This window comes from Panthera pardus, unplaced genomic scaffold, assembly GCF_024362965.1.
Source record: "Panthera pardus isolate Hobbes unplaced genomic scaffold, ASM2436296v1 HiC_scaffold_11, whole genome shotgun sequence".
In the NCBI taxonomy this organism is placed as follows: Eukaryota; Metazoa; Chordata; class Mammalia; order Carnivora; family Felidae; genus Panthera; species Panthera pardus.
This window is the reverse complement of record NW_026526666.1, coordinates 48755082-48779569: the sequence shown is the minus strand read 5'-3', so window position 1 is coordinate 48779569 and position 24488 is coordinate 48755082. Positions and strand designations below refer to the sequence as shown.

The 24488-nt window shown below is 35.1% G+C and overlaps 1 protein-coding gene across 7 annotated transcripts in view; it reads left to right on the top strand.

The window, feature by feature from the left end:
- Nucleotides 1–24197, top strand: part of SRSF11 (serine and arginine rich splicing factor 11) — a 44018-nt gene extending 19821 nt beyond the window's left edge. For 4 of the 7 annotated variants that reach the window (XM_019448912.2, XM_019448913.2, XM_019448914.2 and 1 more), the window contains 11 exons: nucleotides 2915–3048; nucleotides 6808–6917; nucleotides 8864–8956; nucleotides 9683–9732; nucleotides 11141–11268; nucleotides 13068–13149; nucleotides 17209–17340; nucleotides 19824–19913; nucleotides 22050–22166; nucleotides 22562–22700; nucleotides 22806–24197. In XM_019448912.2, coding sequence (XP_019304457.1) covers nucleotides 2915–3048; nucleotides 6808–6917; nucleotides 8864–8956; nucleotides 9683–9732; nucleotides 11141–11268; nucleotides 13068–13149; nucleotides 17209–17340; nucleotides 19824–19913; nucleotides 22050–22166; nucleotides 22562–22700; nucleotides 22806–23003 — 1273 coding nt within the window. In that variant the 3' untranslated portion in view covers nucleotides 23004–24197. The remainder of the gene's footprint in view (nucleotides 1–2914; nucleotides 3049–6807; nucleotides 6918–8863; nucleotides 8957–9682; nucleotides 9733–11140; nucleotides 11269–13067; nucleotides 13150–17208; nucleotides 17341–19823; nucleotides 19914–22049; nucleotides 22167–22561; nucleotides 22701–22805) is intronic. The other 3 variants (XM_019448916.2, XM_019448918.2, XM_019448917.2) reach the window with 3 other exon arrangements.
- Nucleotides 24198–24488: the final 291 nt, after the last annotated feature.

Here is a 24488-nt window from a genome sequence, read left to right as displayed (position 1 = left end):
TAACAGTATTAAAGTGGGAGTTGAAAAAGTGTTATCGGTGGCCTAAACTAGTTATCATACTTTAGTTGGCATGTATATTAACAGTGGATCTTATGAATCAAAGCCCTCCTACAAAAGGGATTCTCAGATTCATTAGGCTTGATGAAAAACAGAAATCTGAATTTTCTTTGTGCATCCCAAAAGATTTGGAAACAACCCTTAGAGGACACTTTAAAAAACAGTGGAAAAATACTACCACTCTGTACCTAAAGGCAAAAGCATCATACAGGGCTCAATTTTTCCTATCTTGCTTCTCAGTTCTTTCCAACAGCCCTGCTTCATCTATATTAATTCTTACACGATTATATTTTTGGAAGTGGTACTTGCACAAAATTCTAAGGTATGAAAATTAATTTCAGGGGCGCCTAGGTGGCTCAGTCAGTTAAGTGTTGGCTCACGTCATCTCGTGAGTTCAAGCTCTGCGTCGGGCTCTGCTGGCAGCTCAGACCCTGGAGCCCACTTCAGATTCTGTGTCTGTCTCTCTGCCCCTTCCCTGCTCATGCAACACACATGCTCTCTCTCTTTTTGTCTCAAACATAAAAAGAATTTAAAAAAATTAATTTCAGGCATCAGTCTGAAACTAACATGCTATCTTATTAGTATGTGTCATTTATTAATAAATTCTAAGTGAACATAGAAAAGTGTACCCGTGGGTCCAAATAGTAATGGTTTTAAAAAAGATCTTTTGAAGGGGGGGGAGATGAATTATTTGCCCTTCTGTGTTGTCTTACTGTGACTGTCTTTTCCATAGTATTTAATTATTCATGTTTTTAGCTTCCCACCACTTACAGGTTTGATATAGCTAAATAATAGCTGCAAGCAATAGCTGTAATATTGCAATGACATGAATGGATAGAAAAAATACGAAGCATTTTAATTGCTGAATTAATGGAAATACACTGTGAACACGTAGGCAGTATTTCCTAATTTTCTTATAAAAAGAACTGTTCACTGGGTTGATGTTTTTTAACAGCTTATTGTATAGTCATTTTCTCCTTTAGTCAGATGACAGTGTCAGAGAAATAGTAGAGATCACTTTTCCAGCAATTTAAGTGTCTACTACTTCCCAAGCCATCGTGGTAGGTGTTAAGAATGAAATGATAGCGTAATTTAAAGAACTTTTTAATTTTGTGCTAAAAAGGTGGATATGTAAGAAATACAAAGTGATACACTTTCTAAAAGTGATGCTATTTCTAAAATTGTTGAAAGGACATTCTTTCCACTACTATGGGTGCAGCATTGTTAAATTATAGACCAGTAGTGCTTCACATTAAAAAGATAAAACACTGTATCCTTTCAAAAACATTTGGCATTAAGCTACTGTAATAAGATAGCTTAAATTCCCTTTGGATGTACCTTATCAGCTGTGCTTTGAACCTAAATTTGGGTATGTGCTTAGTATATGGGCAGTGCCTTTCAGGAAACATTAAAAGTTCTAATGGGTTTGAGTTCTTGAGCTATTATATCTTCATGTTAGTGCTTAAATTATGAGGAAAATCCTTGCCACAACAAATGCTTATCTGAAATACCTAGTGTAGCCAAATCTGATGTAATTACATTTTTATGTACACACGAAAATCTAATTTACTAGAAAAGTTAGCAGCAAGCCCCATTCTAGTAGCATTCCAATATATTTTAGGATTTACTTTTTCATTATTGAGTCTTAAAATGCAATTGGCTGTTATAATAAAGCAGTCGTGCTTTACTCTGGGTGCATGTTAAAATCGTCACGGAGAATTAAAGAAGGAGGAGGCATTCAATACTTCAAAGATCTTGATTTAGGGGCGCCTGGGTGGCTCAGTCGGTTAAGTGGCCAACTTCGGCTCAGGTCATGATCTCACGGTCCGTGAGTTCGGGCCCCGCGTCGGGCTCTGTGCTGACAGCTCAGAGCCTGGAGCCTGTTTCAGATTCTGTGTCTCCCTCTCTCTCTGCCCCTCCCCTGTTCATGCTCTGTCTCTCTCTGTCTCAAAAATAAATAAACGTTAAAAAAAATTTTTTTTTTTTAAATAAAATTAAAAAAAAGATCTTGATTTAATTTGTGTAGAGTGGGGAACCTGGGTTGTTTTGTTTTGTTGTGTTTTACCCCACTGGTGATTACTACTGCTTTAGGGCATTGGTTCTCAAATAACTTTTGGTGTGGGGTTAAGAGAAAAATCCTCCTCTAATCTTTGTTACCCTGCCATAAGTTGCACTTCACTTGTTACACCTATAAAAACAATTAACTGAGGGAATTTTTGAATTATTTGTGTAATACTTGGCGTTGGAGTACTGTAGAAGTGTACACATTTTTTGTGTGTTTTTCTGAAGGTGGTCTGAGTAAGGCAGCCTTAATTATTTATAATGCCTAGGAGTTTTAACATGCTGTAGGTGAAAGAAGACGGCATTTAGTAGTCAGGTCAAGAAACTGATTGTCAAAAAGATGTACCTTCTTGCAATATTCTTTTATCCCTGAAGTGGAAATTTTTTTGTGTTTTTTACTCTGAAAAGTTACCAGTAATGAAAATTTTTCTAAACCAAAAGTAATTATTTTTACCTGTAATTAAAAAGTGGGTGGTATGGTATTAATGGAAAAGAATGTTGACAGTTTTGTGGTCTGCTCAGACTCTTGAGATTATAGTTACAAACTGTTTTTTAACTTGACACACTGTAAATTTAAATAGTGATTGTTTTTCTCTACATGCAATTTGCTAGGAGCTCAGTGGGCGGTACCTTATTTGAAACGTCATTTTCTTTTGAAGTGGTTAAATAAAGTAATACATACGGTGGTATGTATTTTTATCTGCCTATTTTACTTTTGGAGTGTTTGTGAGTCATACATTTGTGTTTTAGCTTATATTCTTTTTCTCTTTTTTTATGTTATTTGCTTATTTTTTAGTGATTCACCTTTGCCAGTCTCTTCCCGTGTCTGCTTTGTTAAGTTCCATGATCCGGATTCAGCAGTTGTGGCACAGCATCTGACAAACACTGTATTCGTTGACAGAGCTTTGATAGTCGTACCATATGCAGAAGGTTTGTGCTTTGTTTAACTACCTATGAGGGCATCCTATGATGACCATCTACCTCAGTATAGTTGTAGAGTGAGCGTTAGTAGCATGTTAGAAATTTAAGCTTTTAACATTTTGAAACCCTTGTTATACTGCAGTCTATATTTTTACTTGCAGATTTTTTTAATTCTAAAAATTAGAAATCAGGCCTGTTTTTATAAGATATTTAACTTTTTGCATTCTTTTAAAACATTTTAAGTTCATTAAAACCATATCCCTATTGTAATTCCTTAAGATATATCTACTTAGTTAATGTTGAGTTTTATGAAAAAGTCCTGAAGGTGAATGGTTCACTCCATGCACATTTATGTAGAAACCTTCAAATAAATGCATGATGTTATTTCTGTTTTGAATATGACTAGGTTAGTATTATTTATGTAGTACTTCTTCTCACAGATAACTTAAAAAAAAAAAAATCCCACATTGAATTCCAGTATACCAAGGGTTGCAATGATTTTGGTTTTTATGAAAGTTGAAGATTTCCTATAGCTTAGGTGCCAGCTGGGCACTGGGTGAATTGTTTTTATGCCAGATTTTCTTGTTCATTCTTGCTATATTTTCTAGATATCTCTAAATAATAAATTCTTCTCTCTGTTATTTGTGTGTGTGATTTTTGTAGTGGAGAAGGCAAATGCAAAACTCTTCCAGATGACTGAAAAACAGTGGGTCCTCTGCAGCTACAGGGGATTCTAGACATTAACTAAAGGCCAGCAAGCACTCAAGTCCCCCAAGTGTTTTCCTGGTGTAACCATTTGTTAACTACATTTTCTCTCTTTTTACATTTTAGGCTGTTAACGTAATTTGACAGAAAAATAATGAGCAGGGTTTTTGGATCTAAAAAAGCCACTGTGACAAGACAGCACTATTTTAATTCCATTTTGTAAAATTTTCTGAGACCTTTTATAATTAGTTTGTTCCCAATGTACTGCTACTTTATTTGCTTTTTGTTACTATAAATTTTGATCAAAGAAATCACTGAAATATGATAAAATTACTGGATTTTAGGCTAATAATTTAACATATATACTGACCAGAATTTAAATGCTTTCCCCTTAATGAACTGGTCAGTGGAAGCAGAATCTTGATATTGTTAACTTTAGATGCTATCTTAGATCTTGAATACCAGTGTGAACATTTACACCATACCTTGTAAAAGTTGTGAACTGTCTAGTCCTTAAAATTTAGAAGAATTGCCTTTGTGGTTTTCTAAAGAAATCAGATTGCATTCTTAGATGGATTAAGGCATGTTATGTAATAATAGTACATCTATCTCCATGATATTAAAGTGTGTGAACCCTATTTTAAGGTTTTAAATTATATATGTGCTGATAAACGTTTGAGTTTAGTGTGTTTTGATTAAGCAATTTCTCTTATATCAGTGTGCCTGTTGTAGGGTAAGACTTAACACCAAGAGAAAATTTCCAGAATTCAGATTTAGGATAAGTAAAATGCAGTTTTTGAAACAAGGTTCAAATCATGTGAGTAATGTGCAAAACTATAGTTAGGCTTTAAATTTAAAGAATTCTTATTGTCTAAGTATCATAGTTCCCAAGTCCTGAACATAATACAGTATATCATATAACTGGCTTTCTTAAATATTGTTAGGCCATAGTAAACTTTCTAGTGTCTGTTATGAAAATGAAATGTTTAGGAGTGTATATAGAATTACAGAAGTATTTAGTTCCAGTATCTGTTTTTGGTGTATTTAATTCTTGGTATGATATGCTGTATTAATGTTGCCACCGTTAAATAACTGATGTACTCAATCCCTTTGTCACCATTCACCCTAGTTTTAGCTCTTACACTTTGGTGTTGGCTCTTGGTCAGTGTTTCAAAACAATAGACACAAAGTCTACGGTAAGGAATAGTCTTAATTGGTAAAAACTGAGATAGCTGGATATGGAAGGAACTCTTAATAGTAATGGATTTGGGGGTTATTTAGGTTCCTTGGTTAATGTTTGTTTCTTTTGTCTGTTTCTTTTTCTTTCATTTCTACACATTCATGCAGTATTTCATGGTTCTATCAAAGCAGCAGTAAAAAAAATACTCTTGACGCATGAAAATTAACTGGTGAGGGGCCTCATTGCTATTTTTAAATTGTAGTTTTATTTTTAAATAGTCTTTTTTAAATCAGAGGATCAGATGCATGACTTTTTTTTTAATGGATGCAGATCTTCTATCAGGTGTCTCACAATATATTCAAGAGGATGTTAGTTTGCCAGAAATATGTTGCAAATGCACTAATTTGAGTAAGATGTTGATACTTAATATTATCCTCTTGAGACATAATTTTGCATGCAAAATTATCCCATAATCTTTGTAGGTTTGTTAATATTGATGCATTAATGCCCTATATCTAAATGATCTTCTCCCCCCACCCCTCCATAACTCTTGGTATCTAAATTGATGACAGCTCTGACACAAGCAAGATAACAGTGCTGTGTAGTATACATTTGTTTATATTATCGGCACTTCTCAGTATAGGTGGAAGGAACCATTACCTTTATTTAACAGTGGTTTTTCTTTTTTGTTGTTGTGTTTTACAGTTCTTTTCCCTGGTTCAGCCTGAACTATATACCAGGCCCTGCTGAAAATACCACCCAACAGTTTTCTTCTGCAGCTTATCCAGTTTCTCTTAAGTGCCCTGTACATATTGTATGTTTTATGATGAGATGCAGTTTCTTAATATGTATTACAGAAATACTACTGGTATTTGCAAATATGTAGTTTAATTGTATTATTGAACTCTCATTTTGGGGGCTTGGGCACATTAACAGATTAATCCATCTGTATAGGGCTTTTGCTGTTGGATAGAATTTAAATTGTCTACATAAATATTTGTCTTAGGACCCTTAGATTTTATCTGAATACACAGATTAGGCTTTAAAAACAGACATACATGTTGTTTTTGGCTTTAGGAGTTTGGCTAAGTTAGCTTTTGAACTGACACTCATGTAGCAGCATTTTTGGTATGGTTAGCATGGCACATGTTGGAACATAAAGCATTTTACTATACAGGTAAGGAATGTGCCATGTTGTTTTACCTATTCTCTCTCTCTCTTACTCACTTTCACACACATCCTGTGTGTATTCAGAGACCTTCAGAAACATTCATATTCATTTTCATGAGTCAGCAAAAGCCCTACGCTTGATTCCAACAGAATATTTCCTTTACATACTTTTCTTCTCTTAATTTTTACAAAATTTGTATGGTAGGTGTAAAAGAAAATCATAGTAACTGTACCATATTATTAACCCCTAAATCAAACTTTTTTTGTCTTGTGTATCTTGATTTTTCTGTGTGCTTTATAGTGAAGCAGCCGACACGAGTCGTTGTTCATAAAACAGCTTTTGAAAGTTGAGAGCACACCCCTGGAGAACCGACTGTGCTTGCTTACGTTTGGTTCATGACTTAAAAATCGAGTACAGGTGATGAAATCTTGGCAGTGTTAACAAAAAAGTAGTGTGTATTGTGCTATTTTTTTTTTACTCTAGAAACTTAACCATTTGTAGAGAAAAAGGAAACAAATTTTCACACATTGAAGTTTCATTCTGACATAAAATTAATGATAAATAATCATAGAAGTCAAGCTTTATATTTTAGCGAACATAAGTACTTTTCAACAAACTCAGGTGGTGTATCAGGGAGACATTTTCTGGGTGTTTTTGTGTGTTTTCTGTCTTGCAAAAGAGTGTGTTCTAATGCAAGGATGTTTCTCTGCAGGAGTTATTCCTGATGAGACTAAGGCTTTGTCTCTGTTGGCACCAGCTAATGCAGTGGCAGGTCTTCTGCCTGGTGGTGGACTCCTGCCTACCCCTAACCCACTTACCCAGGTACTAGTTTCATTGAATTCTTAAAGGATAGAAAGGAACACAGAATTGTGGATAAACCTAATCGTATTTGAGCTTTTTAAGTGCTGTTACGATCAGTGCACAGTATTGTAAAGCCTATAATGTAATCGTAGATACTAGGGAGAACATCTTGAAAATTTACATTTTAAGAACATTCTGAAAATCACAAATCTGTTATATTTGGTTTTGCCACTCTCAGAATAATTCATAAGGAACAGTTGGGGGTGGGGGGGGAACCTCATGAGGCATAAGACTTCTGTTGAACATGCTATTAAAAATAGTATGTTCATTTGGACCCAGAAGGAAAGGTGAAATTCAGACTATTTTTTTCTTTCTCAGTGCCCTTTTGATCTTTACTCTTATGGGGTTTGAATTAAGTACATGGCTTGAAATAAAGATGAATTCTTGATGGAGATTTTTAACATGGGGAAGATGAAATAAAGTTGGAGAAAATTTTTGGTAGGTAATGTTTCTCATCGTGATTGGATACTGTAAGAAGTATCTCATTTTAGGACTGAAAGCACTTCAAATTGCATGTGTCCTTATTCAGAGATTATAACTGGTCAGTGAGTGGTTTCACAGGTAATAGTGAACAGCGAGCTTCAACTAGAATTTTATAAATAATAGCATTTTTTCTGTTATTTTACCTGTCTAAAGAGTTCAGTTAACTATTAAGTGACTGGTATGGTACCAGAAAAGGATGACATTAGGAATTCCCATCTTTTTGAATATGACGTTGTCACTTAGCTCCTAATTTTTACTTACAAAATGAGGATCTGGGTAACTTGTAGGTAGATATCTTCGATATATAAAATCTGGTAATAACTAAGGCAGATATTTTTATAGTAATAGTAGCTATATTTTAATTGTTCTCTGTAAACAGTTAAAGTACAGACAGTTTGGTACCTTTTATTTATTAAATATTACTAGAAGCTAGGAGAGCTTTTTGCACAGTTCTTACAAAGAAAGTCATACTGCCTGTAGAGCTACAGGACTTTGCGTGGTTTGCATCTATTATTGATTAGAATCATGTCAGGCAAGAGAGAAAAGCACATAGTAATTTGAATAGGAGAAGTTTAATATAAAGAGTTACTAGTAACAGGAGATTACTTAGTGCAACCCCAATGAATACAGTAACCACAGGTTTAAGAAGCAACCGTTACTTCTAGAGCTGAGGAAGAAAGAACGCAAACACATTAGTTGAGGGTATTCTTATTCTCTCTTAAGGCTAAGTTTCACACCTCTTTCAGAAAGGATGCATAGCACAGAAATTCTCTGGGGTGCCCACAGAACTTATAAGAAGGTGCCCAAGAAGATGGCACCAAAACTCACTAAAAAGATGAAAACCAACCACTGGGCATCCCCCTGCGGTGACAATCAGAAAGGGGACATAGGAACTAGGAAGAGAAACCCCTTCCACAGTGTCTTTCTAGGTCCCCCTACAGGTAAAGCTTAACATCATGCCAGATGTCAAGAGAGAAATATTTATAAGCGTGCTACTTCCATTATCACAAAACAGGGCAAGGACAGTGGATTTGGAGCTGAGAAGCAGTAAATATTTAGAATTGTTAGCACAAGAATATATTACATTTTTTAAAATACTCTTCTAACTTCTGGCCATAGGGATAAATGTGCCGTAATAAGTGAAAATTGAGGCTACTGTATATTGTGGGGGTAGGCAAACTACAGCCTTTGGGCAAGGCCCCCATTTTTGTTAATTTTTATTGGAACACAACCATGCCCATTTGTTTAGTATTATCTTTGTTTTGAAGCTTCAGTGGCATAGCTGAGTAGTTGCAACAGAGCCCACATAGCTACGGACTTCAATTAGTTACTACATTGTCCTTTAAAAGAGGGGGGAAAAAGTTGACCCCTCGCATAAGATACAAAAATTAAATTTTAAATAAATAAAATTTGAAATTTTACAGATTGGCGCTGTTCCACTGGCTGCTTTGGGAGCTCCTACTCTTGATCCTGCCCTTGCTGCACTTGGGCTTCCTGGAGCAAACTTGAACTCGCAGGTACAACTTAAAAGCCTTCCAATTTTGAGCTCATTTTTATAATTAAAGAATTTGTTCCACTAACTGTTATGTTTGCATTTCCAGAACAGGAAAAAACTGATTGCTGTAGTATAGTATTACTGTCTTTTATATAAACTTGTGAATGAAAGGTTTAAAAGGTTACTGCACTAATAGCCGCTTAACCATTAGAGAATTTCTCGTTTTATATAGTTCAGAGTAGTTTCACAAGAAGCCAGTACATCATTATGTTACGGAGTCAGAGTAAATAGTCATGAAAGGATGGGAACATAGATTCATAATTCATGTTCTTGTTATCTACTCCTTTGGAAAGTTTGTTTTCTCTCACTTTAATTTGGCTAAACTTTTTTCTCAAGTCCTTATATTGTGGCAATCTTGCATTACACTGCCTAAGCACTTGGAGTTCTGTTTTACATTTTTCTTTGAAATGTTACCTCCTCAGAGTCTTAAAATAAGCAGGAAGTAATTGTTTTATAAAACCTAGACTGTTCAGCATTATGATATTCATATTTAACTTGGTAAAGCAGCTCAACTTAATGTGACATGTTTCACTGACATTATATTTCTGTTGGTTACCATTGATTGTGCCTAAAATAACGTTACTTTTTGGAGGTTGGCCAGAGCATTCTAAGACATTCAACATACTGAAAAAAAAAAAAGCAATCACTTATTTTATGTATTCTCACTGTTATATTTTTGTTTTTGCAGTCTCTTGCTGCAGATCAGTTGCTGAAGCTTATGAGCACTGTTGATCCCAAGTAAGGATTTTTTTCTGTATTTCCATTGGTGATAATGGATATAGTATGTGAATGTCTGGAGAAGTTACTTTTTGATAGTTAGAAAGTTATCTCAAGTTGTAGAATACATAATTCTGTTTTCTAGAAACAAGGAGAAAAATTCAGAAGTAAGCCCATCCGTAAAGGGTTTTGTGTTCATATAATTTGAGTCTTTCTGAACAATTGTAAATACTTTCTGCCAGGATGACCAGAAAGGAGCTACATGTTACCTTTAGTTAATTCTTTTGAAAGATGTATACTGAGTATCTGCTATAAGTCTGTACCTTCATAGCATTTATACTGTAGTCAGAAAGAGAGACATTTAAATATAGTAAAAGTATGTGCATCCAACAAGAGGAAGTACACAGGTGCTGTGGGGACTTATTACAAGGAGAACTTCATATTAAGATCAGAGAGGCTGAGCCTGGGGCATGAATAGTAGATAGGGAGACAGCAGTGAAGGAAACAGTATCCCAGAGCAGAAGAGTAGTGAATGTCACATAATGCCAACATCTTTTCTTAGGTGCTTTGCAAGTTCTCTTTGTGCTATAAGTGTACATTCTCTAGTTGATATGTGGCAAAGTCCTGAGGTATTTTAATGGATAATTTCTTATGTTAAATTGAACTTAATGCTTTTCCTACTTAGTGAATTTTCACTATCAGCAAGTGGGAGAGCATGGAGTGAGGGAGAACAGAATCATTTGACTAGGGTAGTTGCCTTTTTTCTTAAAACTTATTAGATAAAATCTTAGCATGTACCTACCACCCAGCTTATAACCAGTACTGTTGAAATTTCTTGTGTACCCATTCTTGTTTACATTTCCCTCTCTCCACAAATAATTACTACTGTCCTACATTTGTTTCTAATTTTTTTTCTCACGTGTGTGTAAACCCTTGAGGTCCCATCTTTCTGGTCAGCAATTCCATGAGTAACTTTGGTGTGCCATTGGCCTCTGCCTCATTTTCTGTCTATCCTCAACCTTACAAGTAATGCTCTTCCCCAGCAAAATTTTGCTGCTGTAGAAAGTTTTTAAATCATGAAAAATCGCAATCTTAATCTACAATCAAAAATCTACAGCATCTGCGTATTCCCATGTACTAGCATTTCTCAACATGTGCTTATGGAAAGTTAATGGGTGTTCAGCAAAATTAAGCAGGTATTTTTTCTTATTCCAGAGGTCTCTGAATCTTTAAAATGCAGATGCCATTGTCAGTATTGAAAAGGATACTATATTGTACGTGGTTTTACCAAAATTATTATGAAATTCTCTCCTCTTTTTCAAGTAGTATTTTCCTAGAATGATGATATATAAAACATTTGTACATTTATTTGAAATAACTGTTATGCATTTTAAAATCCTTCAGATCTCAATTCTTGGTTCTGTTTCAGGTTGAATCATGTAGCTGCTGGTCTTGTTTCACCAAGTCTGAAATCAGATACCTCTAGTAAAGAAATAGAGGAAGCCATGAAGAGAGTACGAGAAGCACAGTCCCTAATATCTGCTGCTATAGAACCAGGTAAAGTATTGTAGGCATTTGTGTTGAAAATATATGATTGTTTGTGAAACTGATTCTTGCATAAGCTTGGAAATTTATTGAGTAATACTATAGTCATTTTTTTTTTTTTTTTTAATTTTCCAAATTCTGATGAAAGATCATGTAATGGAGTGATCCTAGGCAAGGGGAGGGGACGTGTCACCTTGACATATTTGAGAATACCTGGGGATACCTAATTGTCATGCTGCTGGGTAGAGGGTCAGATTGTTACTAAACATCCTACAATCCTACATCCTGCCGGACAAGCACCATACCCCATCCCTCAAAGAATGATGCATTCTGAAATAATAGTGCCTAGATTTATGTTTGCCTGTGTTGGGATAGCCCAGTTGATTTTAGTCTTTAATTTGACCAAAAGAACCTACTAAAGATGCTTCTATTGTGACATTTGTTTAAAGAAAAGCAAATACCTAAAAATAGTACCTTATTCTTTGCAGATTGTCTTTTTGAGATGAAATGAATGGTTATCGTATTGTCTATTTATATAGACTGGATGTTTGGTCCTGATATTTTTTTCCCCCTTTAAGTAGCAATTTATTCATTTTTCACTCTTCTTAATGAAAGGTTTTACATGTGTACAGGATTAGGAAAATAGTTATAAGTATAATGTTGGGTAAATTAATACCAAGTGCTTTATGTCAGTTATTTAATCAACAGACTGTTAATTAATCCAAGGCCACAAGGCAAGCTGTAGACATAACTGGATCTATGACTACAAAGCTAGAATATCATGCTGTAACTTTCTGTGTTCATTGAAAATTAGTAACTAGAATTACTAAAAATAGTTTACTTATGAATCCCCCCAAGAATTTTGTTATTAATATTGACATTTGCAGTAAATTGAATTCTATTAATGAAATGGTCTAAGTGTGAAAGAAGTCTTCAGTCTCACTTTCATACAAACCATGTATGAAGAATGCAATAGCTTTATTTCTCTTAAGTCCCAAGTTAAAGGAATTGCTTATGTGTACTATTTAAAATCGAGGAAATGGGAGTCAAATCATTCTAGATCTGTCTCCTACACTTACACAGTTGAAAATTGGTGGCAAAGAGGAGGGATCAAACAGATTAAGACAGCTTGCTTACTAAAACCCAGTTCTATCTTGGAGTATAGTGAGAACAGTGAACGAATCATGACTTTTTGGAATCAAAGGCCAAATATTGAACCTGTTTATCAACCACTTTAACATAACTGTATAGGAAATTGTTTAGCAGAGGAGCTTAGGCCTAAGTGGTAAAGAAAGAAGGAATATCTTAATGGACTAAGAACTAAAAATGTTTCTATTTCTATTATAAATCTATTAAAAATATGTATCTTGTAGTTAAGTGCTGGTTGGGAGGTGTTGTTAATATATAACACGTGAAAATAATTTCAATCTGGGTGAATTATGGCTATATTTGGGAAAGTAAACCTAGGAATGGAAAAAGGGACTCCTCACTTAGAGGATGAGAAAGGATCCTCATATAAAGGATTCTCTATAAAGAATGAGAAGGTTTAATCCTTTTCATCAATTGCTAATGGACATTACATTCACAGCCTTCCAAGTCTGGTGAAAATGAAATAGTGAAAGGAACTTTTGGCTAGCCGAAAATCAGAAGCCTAATTTGTATCTACCAAAAGCCTGGATAAAATGATCACATAACATTTAAGGATGGTATATGAAATCTGAAAATTAATAAATTCTTAGAATAACTCACGAACGGAAATAATATTCCTATTTGATGATTTCTAAATACAGATTCCTTTTTTTAAAATGTAGATAAGAAAGAAGAAAAACGAAGGCACTCAAGATCAAGATCGCGCTCTAGAAGGAGGAGGACTCCCTCATCTTCTAGGCACAGGTTAGATTGTTTATGGTAGTTCACTGTACCACAGACAAAGATAATTTCTATACCTCACGTCCTTCTTCATTTACTACCTTTTAACTTACTTAGCTCTTTGTTAAAGTGTGTTTTAGTAACTTCACTTTAGTACAGTGTGTGAGTTCACATATGTGTACATGAAGAAAAGGTATGGGCTAAATAGATGATCGGTACTTTAAAACTCCAAAAAATCCAGGGATGGGAGGAAGGTACTGGGATTGGAGCACTGAATAGAGTTAGAACTATGGAAAAAACACTAGACTTGAAACTTTTGGCTTGAATTCTAGTTCTGATTTTTCACTAGACTCTTAACACTCATAAGTTGGAAGGTCATCACTCAACCTACAGATTGATTACCCATCTAATGCATGAATATTTGCAAATGATTTTCTATTCTTTTGGTAATAACCACCATACATCTCGTCTGAAAACCCTTTTAAGAATCTGTCATGTTCAGGGCGCCTGGGTGGCTCAATTGGTTGAGCGGCCGACTTCGGCTCAGGTCATGATCTCGCGGTCCGTGAGTTCCAGCCCCGCGTCGGGCTCTGTGCTGACAGCTCGGAGCCTGGAGCCTGTTTCAGATTCTGTGTCTCCTCTCTCTGACCCTCCCCCATTCATGCTCTGTCTCTCTCTGTCCCAAAAATAAATTAAAAAAAAAACTTTAAAAAAAAAAAAAAAAGAATCTGTCATGTTCACTGTAGTGGGTTCAAGTGTTCCAAAATTTCATTTTCTCTTGAAAGTTCAGATGTTGTCATCAGCGACAAGTTTGTTTTTCGTGAAATGATAGCCTTTGTTCATTTTTTCAAGAGAATGTCTGCCAGTACCTAGTCTGAACATAGTTTGTCAGACATATTCTTCCAGGTAAAGGTGATAGTTCAGGGGAAAAGCAGTTAGTTACGCTCACAACTCAGTCATGACAGTTTCTTTGATAACAGCCATTGGCCTTTTAATAAGTATGAGAAGTGATTTTTGCATTCATTGGACAGAACATTGCTTAAGGGACTAGATTTAATATTTAGTACTCAATACTATGTCACTAGTATTCAAGGAGCCACATTTTCTGTGTACCTCCACGTTTTTGCTCATAATGTTCCTTTCTGCCTAATGATCTTTACTACATCTTCACCTGCACCTGAGGAACTCGTTTTTGTTTGTTCAGGATCAACTAAAATTTTACTCTGACGTGAAATATTGGTCCTACTTATAATCCTCATCTTCCAGGACCATGCTATTCTAGCTTAGTTTACAGTAAAAAGGAGAACCTAAGTTTTTTTTCTTCTGTATATACCAAACTACATAGTAGCGTTCTCAGATTTTAATTTGAATTATTTTAATATGACCAGTGGGAAATATTTACAATGAAACATGTATTTCCTTGAACAGAGTGTTTTTGGACACTTGTAATAAACAACACCTCATAACAGAATTATTATGGGTTGTAGTATCTTAAGCATGTTGATCTGTAAAATGACCAGTTACTTTTAACAAACTTTTAATATGCTATGTATATTTTTGATTTCTTTTTTAAGAGCTCATATAAGATAGTGTGTTAAAGTGGCTCTACAGCACATCACTCTTAAAAAAAAATAGCTGTTTCAGGACCTTAGTAAATTTATGGGTGTGGTACCCCTGCTTATTAGAATTTTTTAAGATATTTTGTATTATTAATCACGTTTGTTTAGAAAGAAACTAAGAATGTGCTTATGATTTTTTCTACATCTGTAATTTTTCTGTATACATTAAAGGCAGGAAAAAGGAGTTAATAACTCAGTTTAGCTAAATGGTTATTGACCATTAAGTTTTCTGGCTTTAAGTTTTCTTAAAACCAGAGTCCTCAAAAGATGAGTAGTGCTTAATTCTAGTAACATCAATTTTTATTTTCCAGAATTTTTTTTAACCTTCAAGAAGAAAGTGATTATTCTGATATTTTGTATTCCATATCACCCAAAATATACTATTATTTCCCTTTACTGAAGTTAGGCAACATAGTAGTTGTTAAGAGTAGAGTGTTGAATAAGGTAGACATGTATATACTCTCCATTTTTATTAAGCTTACAGAAAGGTACATAAGTATTACATGAACATTTCCTAGGCTATAGACATGTATTGAGAAGGATTGTTCATAGTAGTTTCCAAATACAGTAAAAAAAAAAATGATTTTTTTTATCACAATTTTTAATTACAAAAATTTAAATCACAATTTAATTACAAAAATTTGAATTTGGTAAGACACTAGTGATAGGTTTTGAAACACCAGTTTGAGATAATGAGACAAAAGAAGCCATCTTAGCACATTAATAAGAGGAAAGAAGGCAGTCAGTATTTCTTACGTACACCTACACTAAGGCACTGAGCTGAATTTTATTTTTTATATTTTTTAAAATTTTTATCTTTAAGAGAGCGAGCACAAGCAGGAAAGGGGCAGAGAGAGACACACAGAATCCGAAGCAGGCTCTAGGCTCTGAGCTGTTAAGCAGAGATCCTGACGCAGGGCTTGAACTCACAAGCTGTGAGATCATGAACTGAGCCTAAGTTATAAGCTTAACTGACTGAACCACTCAAGTGCCCATGAATTCCTTTTTTTTACTTATTTTTTTTCTCTTAAGAGAGAGAGCATGTGAGTAGGGGAGGGGGGAGAGAGAGAATCTCAAGCAGGCTCCATGCCAGCACAGAGCCCAACACGGGGCTCAGTCCCATGGCCTTGGGATCATGACCTGAGCCAAAATCAAGAGTTGGACATACAACCCACTGAGCTACCAGGCAACCTGCCCCGCCGCAGAGCTGAACTTTTTAATTTCATTTTAAATGACAAGTACTTGTAATATAGGTGCTGTTGTTTTTCCATGTTCAAACAATGGGCTCAGAGAATGTTTTAGATGTGCTGCCTTAATAATTGAGATTTGAACACAAAAATCTTTTTCATTTCTAAAGTGTCTATCCTCTGGACAACTTGAAGAAGTGAATGCAAAAAGTTTATACTAGAAATTTTCCCTAGAAACAAGTTGAATGGTCCCTATAAGTTAAATGACAAAAGTCTTGGGGCGCCTGGGTGCTTCAGTCGATAAGGATCCAACTCTGAATCTCAGCTCAGGTCTTGATCTCAGGGTTGTGAGTTCAAGCCTCACATTGGGCTCTGTGCTAGGCATGAAGCCTACTTAAAAAAAAAAAGTCTTTAGCAAATGATACAATTTATTTTTAATTATTTGTAAAAGAGGATAAAATATAAGAAGGAGGATCATTGACAACATCAAAAAGTTAATTGTGCTTAAGTTCTGGAAGAGAAAGTATATAGGATTGGGGGTAAAGGAGGAGAGGACACAGAGAGAAATACTTCTGTTACAGGACTGGAAAGGGGTGATCACTTAGAGATAATGATCATGTTGACGGGAAATGGGAGTCAAAGAGACAGTTTGTGCTGAGTTGCATATTTTTATATAAATCTGCATTGCTCGGATATCTCTTAAGTTGTAAATCAAGTGAAATAATATCTCAGAGAACAATTAGAAATCATAGATGGCAAGAACACGTTAAGTGGATTACATTTAAAAAATGCAAATAAGAATGGTACCTACTCAACAAGCTTATTGTGAGAACGAGTATTTGTAAGGCACATGGTAAGAATATGTAAGTATTTGGTAATAGATACATAGATTTAACCTGCAGTAGTGAGGATTCACATAAGATACATTATAAAATTCTGTGTAGTTGTGGAAGATGATGCAAATGAGTCAGATAACTTTCTATTTTCCTTCATTGTCTAGCACTATTTTTAGGCTCAGACTTGTAGGGCATAGGAGGACTATTTTGACAGGTAAGGTGAGAAATTCCAGGTGTTAAAAAAAAAAGTATTAATTTCTAGTGTATCAAAGATGTTTTATTTATGGACTAAATGAATAGTATCAGCAACTGACAGAAAATTACTCATACTTATTGATGGTTAACCCATATGTCTGAATCATTTGATGCTAAATGAAACAGTCACAGAGCTAGTCTTTCTACGTTTATATACGTGTATTGGCTTTCTTTTTGCATTATTAGGCGATCAAGAAGCAGATCAAGAAGGAGATCACATTCTAAGTCAAGAAGTAGGCGACGATCCAAAAGTCCAAGACGGAGAAGATCTCATTCCAGAGAGAGAGGTAGAAGGTCAAGGAGCACATCAAAAACCAGGTACAGTAGACCATTGACATTGAGTGGGAAGACAAATTTTAGAGTTTCCAAGACTTAAATACAGTGCTACTTAATGACAAAAGAGGTGGTGAAAGGGGATAGGACTAGACTGGAGAAGAAACTCTTTAAAGTTTGAGGAGACTGACATTTGTTTTCTTGTGCCCTTTTGCAAACTTGAGGCTTCTCCTTATAGCTGAAAACCTAGATAATAATTTCTTTGTAATAAAATTTCTTAGCTATCCCACTGCCTTCTTTCATTTTCTTCTTTTCACTCAACCCTGCTAAGCATATAGTGCTACCAGCCATTCCTCTGGTCTGCTAAAGAGTTCATGGTAGACAGCCATGCCTTAATTCATCTTTACAAATGTCATTGTCAGCACCTTATAAATATTTTTTAAGAACTGCTGAACCATACTTAGAGTGTCTCATCCCAAGATTTGGAACCAGCAGAAGGCTAAAGTTGAAGGATTCATTAAACATCCTACCTTAACATTTTATTTGGACTTAAACAAGAATCCATTCAGTAGTCTTTTTCATTTAGGGCCAGACCCTTTTAAGTTAATATGTAGTCCTGAGTAACATCTACCAAATCATTGTTTTTGTTTTTTCATTTCAGCCACCTTTAAGGTGACAAGAGAACTACCACATTTTAAAAGTGACTAAATTTTTTCTTCTCAAATTTTAGTTGTCACATAGTTTCACAATGTTTTTTTAGCAACTTTTCTTATCACTTTCTATAATATTTGCCTAAATTTTTAGAAGCAGACCTTTTATTTTAGACTGTTATCCATTTGTATAGTTATGTAATTACAATAATAAAGACAACTGGTATCCAGAAGAATTTATTTTTGGTGAGCATATAACTCAACTGGGAAAGGAGGCTTTGTTACTATATTTTACAGAGTGAGTCATCTTAATGCAATCAATCAAACAAACTTGCGTAATGAAACCTTTATTATACAAAGAGGAATTGGGCATTCTTTTCCTCAAGCAACTTTTCTTATATAAGAGAGATTAATGTGATTACCAAGGAAGTATCATTGTTAGTCGTGTTAGAAGAGACTTGAGAAGTGACTGAGTATTGAATTCTGATAGATTTGACGGGCACCTGGGTGGCTCAGTCAGTTGGGCATCTAACTCTTGATTTAGGCTCAGATCATGATCCCAGGGTTGTGGGATCGAGTCCTATGTCACGGTCTACACTGAATGTAGAGCTTGCTTAGGATTCTCTCACTCCTTCTGCCTATTTCCCACGTTCTTATGCTCACTTTCTCTCTCTCTCTCTCTCTCTCTCTCTCTCTCTCTCAGATTAAAAAAAAAATCTGAAAGATTTGACAGGATTTAAGAACATGGTTTCAGGTATAGAACGTAGTTTACAAAGTTAGCATACATTCTTAGGAAAACAAGTATTTTGGTGTAGGGGAACTAGGAAATGAGGTCGGAAAAGTGTAAGGAGACAGGTGACACACGGAAGGCTGTGTTATTCACACTTAGACACACCTGATCCAGGAGGCAGTGTCTCCAGATGGAAAAGTTAATGGAATCAGGAGCTACTATTTTCAGATTTGTACTTTGAAAAGATTTCTGATAAAGGATCAGCTTGTGGAAACATGACTGGGTCTCCTTAAGGGACTGTTAGAGTAATTGGAAATTAGATGGTAAAGACTTGAATGAAGAGAGGAGGTAACTCAAGGAAGCAGGGTGACCAGAGAAGGAAAGGAGTGAAATAGAAACTGTAGCATAGGGCAATTAGCTTAGGGGGGAAAAAAAAGAGATACTTTAATGTCTAAAATTATAGAATAGTTGAGGATGGGTATGTATACGTTTATGGGGTTAAAGGACTTGTCATTCAACAAAGACATTGGTTACCTTTTGCCCAGAGTCTTGGAGAAGTTGAGGTATGGTTGTAGCAACAGTCCATTATGATGGGAATTATTTTGATAGCACTGAATAGCCCAGAATATGTAGCAGGAAACAAAAGTAGAAGGTTGGCTTGGTCCATGGTGAAATTAACTAACAACATAGAGTATGTGCTTTAGAATATTGGTAATGTTGACGATTAAATCCAGTGGCACATTGTGGGGTTTGGCTTGATAGTAGAGGACATAGAGCCATGGTGGGTTGGGAAACTGGTACTCAGCTGAGAGAAGAGGTTTGAAGAGCTTAGAAGCAGTTATTAAAACTATTGGTGTTTATTGCCAGAGTATATACCAAGAAGTTGGCCATCATCCTTTATTATTTTCTCATCATACAGTCTGTTTTGTTTGTTGGAGAGTTTTATGTGTAATACCAGGAAAATGGGATTTTTTAAAATTTATTTCCTACAAATATGCCACTTGAGCTATTATTCTCCTACTGTTTCTATAAGAATACCATTCATTTTTCAGGAATGAGATTAGATTTCATTGTGCTTTTTGTAATGCTATATTAATTTATATTAGCTGACTCTTCTTATGCATTCATAAATTGTGTTCATCTATTAGAGAAAAAAAGAAAGAAGATAAAGAAAAGAAACGTTCCAAAACACCACCAAAAAGTTATAGCACAGCCAGACGTTCCAGAAGTGCAAGCAGGTAAGGTGGCATTAAGAGTTCTTGGCACGTTTTAAAACTTTGTTTGCAAGAATAGTAGACTGTGAGCATTAAATGTTTTCTAGTACATCAGTACATACTTCAGCGTTGAAGTTTTTTTAAGGCAATTTTGAAGAGTAACCTAAAGTTCTGTTTACGTTTTATGGTGTTACATTTGAAATGACATGAAATTCAATTATAAAGGTCAGTTTTTATGTTTGCCGTATACATTTCACGTCCTGATTTGGTTTGCTTGTGTTCTTTTCCTAACAGTTAAGTTTTAATGTTCATATATGCTGAATTGCTACATTAAGTTCATTTTATTATAGTAAGTCATACTTAAAATATCCACATACATAGTGGTTTATTGATAAAATGAGAGGCCATATGATTTGTTCAGAAATCATAGAAAGGATGTACAGAAATACATGTGCAGAATCATAGAAAGTCAAATAACCAAATTTAAATTTGGCAAAGGATCTGAATTGACAATTCTCCAAAGAAGGTAAGCAGGTGTCCAGTAAGTGCATAAAGAGATGTTCAACATGAGCCATCAAGGAAATGCAAACTAAAAACACTTCACACCCACTAGGATAGTCATATTTTAAAAACCAGATGGTAACTAGTGGTTGGTGAGGATGTGGAGAAACTGGAACTCTGAACATTGCTGATATGAATGTAAAATGCACATGGGTGGTTCAGTTGGTTGAGCTTCTGACTTCAGCTCAGGTCATGATCTCACAGTTCATGAGTTCAAGTTCATGAGCCCACATCAGGCTCGCTGCTGTCAGCCTGTCAGCGCAGAGCCTGCTTCAGATCCTCCGTCCCCTCTCTGCCCCTCCCCGACTTGTACTCTCCTAAAAATAAATAAATATTTTTAAAATGGGGCAGATACTTTGGAAAACTGTTTGGCAATTCCTTAAAAAGTTTGAATTTCTTGACACAGCAGTTTCATTCCTAGGGATGTACCCAAAAGGAATGAAAACCTAATTTCCACACAAAAACTTTTGCATGAATATTTATAATAGCATTGTTCATAATAAGCCAAAAGTTAACCCCAGTGCCTATTAACTAACATGGGTAAACAAAATGGTATGTTCATACAATGGAATATTATTCAGCAGTAAAAAGAAAATGTACTGATAGATGTTACATTTTTGTTGCATACATACTATGTGACAAATACAAAACATCTGTCTAGGGTATTTGGAGTTGGGATTACACAGAGCGGTAGCAAAAGGAGTGAGATATACAGACTTGACAAGCTTAATAAATATTTGATGAATGAAAAGTTGTGTGTAATGTTTCTGGTGGTAGAGGTCCCAGGGCTGTAAGAGTCAAAAAGCTTTTTTTAAAAAAAGACAACCGAAAATGTGGGATTTTGATTATTTTTTGTGCCTAAATTATAATAACGGTCATCTTATAAGTCTTAAAAATTTTCAGAACAATGGCAGGCAGAATATTTAAAAAGAAAAGAAAAACCCACAGTTTTAAAGATGGGAAAGGCTATATATATCTTAAAAACAATTGCTCAAAGCAGGGTTGACGGCAACATGATTTGTTGGAATGTGGGGAGTTAGTTTGATCTCTGTTATTACTAACTCTACTCCTTGAATTTTACCTAAAAAAAAAAAATTGTCCTGGAGTTTATTAGCAATTGACTTTCATATCACAACATACTTTTATATACCTGTTCTAGCCACTGAATTTAAACCAGTTTCTGAACATTTACTTCAGACTTTTTCCTCACGCATTAGAACTTTTGTCTTTAAGAAAACTTAAGGTTTTCTTGAGGACATTAAAGGAAAAGCACACAGTTTGCAAAAACATTGCAGCTGTTTATTATTCGTTTGATTCTTCAGCTCAAAACAGTATTTGAAAATGGGTCTTTTGGAGGCGCCTGACTGGCTCAGTCTGTGGAGCATGCGACTCTTGAAGTTGGGGCTGTCAGTTTGAACCCCACATTGGGTATAGAGATTACTACAAAAAATCTTAAAAAAAAGAAAAAAAAAACTAAAAGAAAATAAATGGATTTTTCATTACCAGAAACTTGTAGGAGTTCATAGTGGAGCTCTCTCATGGGCACATCTGCTATGATGTGCCTGCATATTTTAGATAATACTGTATTTTAAAGTCTAGTTTGCACATTTGTGTTTCTAGAGAGAGACGACGACGACGAAGTAGGAGTGGCACAAGATCTCCTAAAAAGCCTAGGTCACCTAAAAGAAAATTGTCTCGCTCACCATCCCCTAGGAGGTAAGAATATTAGTCATAGGGATCTGTACTTCTCTATATTTCAGAAACTGTTTTTATTTTTAAAATTCTAGACTTTTCCTTCCTTTTCAGGAATTAAAGTGCTTAAGAACATGCTGATCTATTCATTCCCTCCATGCTTGAGACTGTGTTCTAATAAACAGTGTTTGGGAGTGAGCATTTAGACCTGTAACCCGCTTCCAGTCCTCTTGCCTATATTATTTGTGCACAGCTTGTATCCGGTATCTTGAAATTGGATCTTTGTTCTTCGTGTCGTATGAATTCGGGTCAGGCTCACCATCTGAAGAAGTTTAAACTTACTGCTACACTTAAGGGTGAAGCTTCTTGAGTGTTTCCTTTAAAGCATCTTTTTTGAGAATTTTTTGTTGTCATCCTAGACATAAAAAGGAGAAGAAGAAAGATAAAGACAAAGAAAGAAGCAGAGATGAAAGAGAACGTTCAACAAGCAAGAAGAAGAAAAGTAAAGATAAGGAAAAGGATCGGGAAAGAAAATCAGAGAGTGATAAAGATGTGAAAGTATGTTTCCAAACTAATTTACTTTGATACTTAGGGTAGTGCTGGTAATTTTAAGAAGTGGTTTTTCTGTGAAGACGTTTACTTTTTTTATTCTCCTTGGCAAAGCAGGTTACACGGGATTACGATGAAGAGGAACAAGGGTATGACAGCGAGAAAGAGAAAAAAGAGGAGAAGAAGCCAACAGAACCAAGTTCCCCTAAAACAAAAGAATGTTCTGTGGAAAAGGGAACTGGTGATTCACTAAGAGAATCCAAAGTGAATGGGGATGATCATCATGAAGAAGACATGGATATGAGTGACTGAATATGGCCTCCATGGGAATCCAACTGTATACATGCATCAGTGTCATTCCTTTGTGTGATTTCTTAATGCTGTATTTGTTCATCTCAAACCTTGATGTATACAGCTCTGAGTTACAAATGGTTATAAAGCTCCTGATATTGATATTAGTTATTTACATCCAAAAGCTTTTAGAAAATGACACATGAGTAACCAATTCTTGACATGGTGAAATCCGATTGAGTATCCAAGCAGTTTTACTATTCTGGTGCTGCTTCATAACAAAAATGAAAAGCTGCATGCATCTACAGCAGGCATGGATTGTTTATGTTGTATGATCTCCTTTATTATAAGTAAGTTCACTTATAGTATTTCTAGAATTTGATTCATTGCCGTAATAGAGCCATGTAGGGAATGCACTGATTGCATGTTATTGTGGCAGGAATATCCTAAATGTCATTAAAATCCTCCAACATGATGGATCTACTTATGGTCTTGTTTGTTGACATGACAAATTAACATTCTTACAGTTACACCTGAAAATGAACATTTGAAATAGATAATCCTTTAAGCCTTGCGGCTAAATTTTTGTGGCTTTTGTTTAACTTTGAAAGGTTATATATGCACTAACCTTTTTTGATGGCTGATTAGGCTTTAATTACAGAAACAAGATTTCAAATGAAACTGTCTTTGGCAGTGAGTAAATAGCATATTTTGAAGTAGAGTTGTATACTTTTTCATAAGGTGTTTGGGAATTTTTTTTTCCTGAAATAATTTATTCCACGTCTACATCAGTGAAAACTTCTGCCTATCCTGAGTCCATCTGTAAGAGAAAAGTTATCTCTTGTCCTGATTTTCAATTTTCCACTCTTATTAATTTGTTTTAATCTCAGTGTTGGAAAAAGAGGGTAGTGCATTTTAAATTGACCTTCATATGCTTTTAAAATAAGACAAATCTACTTGATAATGTACTTTTTATTTGATCTCAAGTTGTATAAAACCAATAAATTTGTGTTACTGTTACTGCAGTAGTAATCTTATGCACACAGTGATTCCATGTTAAATGCAAAGTAGTTAGGCAACTGTTTTCTTAGTTACAGGAGTTTCAAGCTTCACTTTTGTGCAGTAAAAACAAAAGTAGGCTACAGTCTGTGCCATGTTGATGTACAGTTTCTGAAATTGTTTTACAAGACTTTGATAATAAAACCCTTAAACTCATGTTCATGTTCCTGTAAAACTGTATTTGTATTTATTTACACTGTTGAATGTATGACATTTACCTCATTCATTTTACAAATCAAGTTCTTTCCCCTTTCAGTCCACATATTGAAATACAGTAATGAGATGAAATCCGTCAGTGTAGCGATTAGTTGCCATCAGAATTGTCAAAGTTGGTTTTATTTCTATCTAAAACAGTCTTAGTGTAATTTTATTTCTCATATTCTGGGCGTAGGAATGGGGTTGAGTAAAGCAGTTAACTTTAGGATAAATGATCCCACCTATATCTAG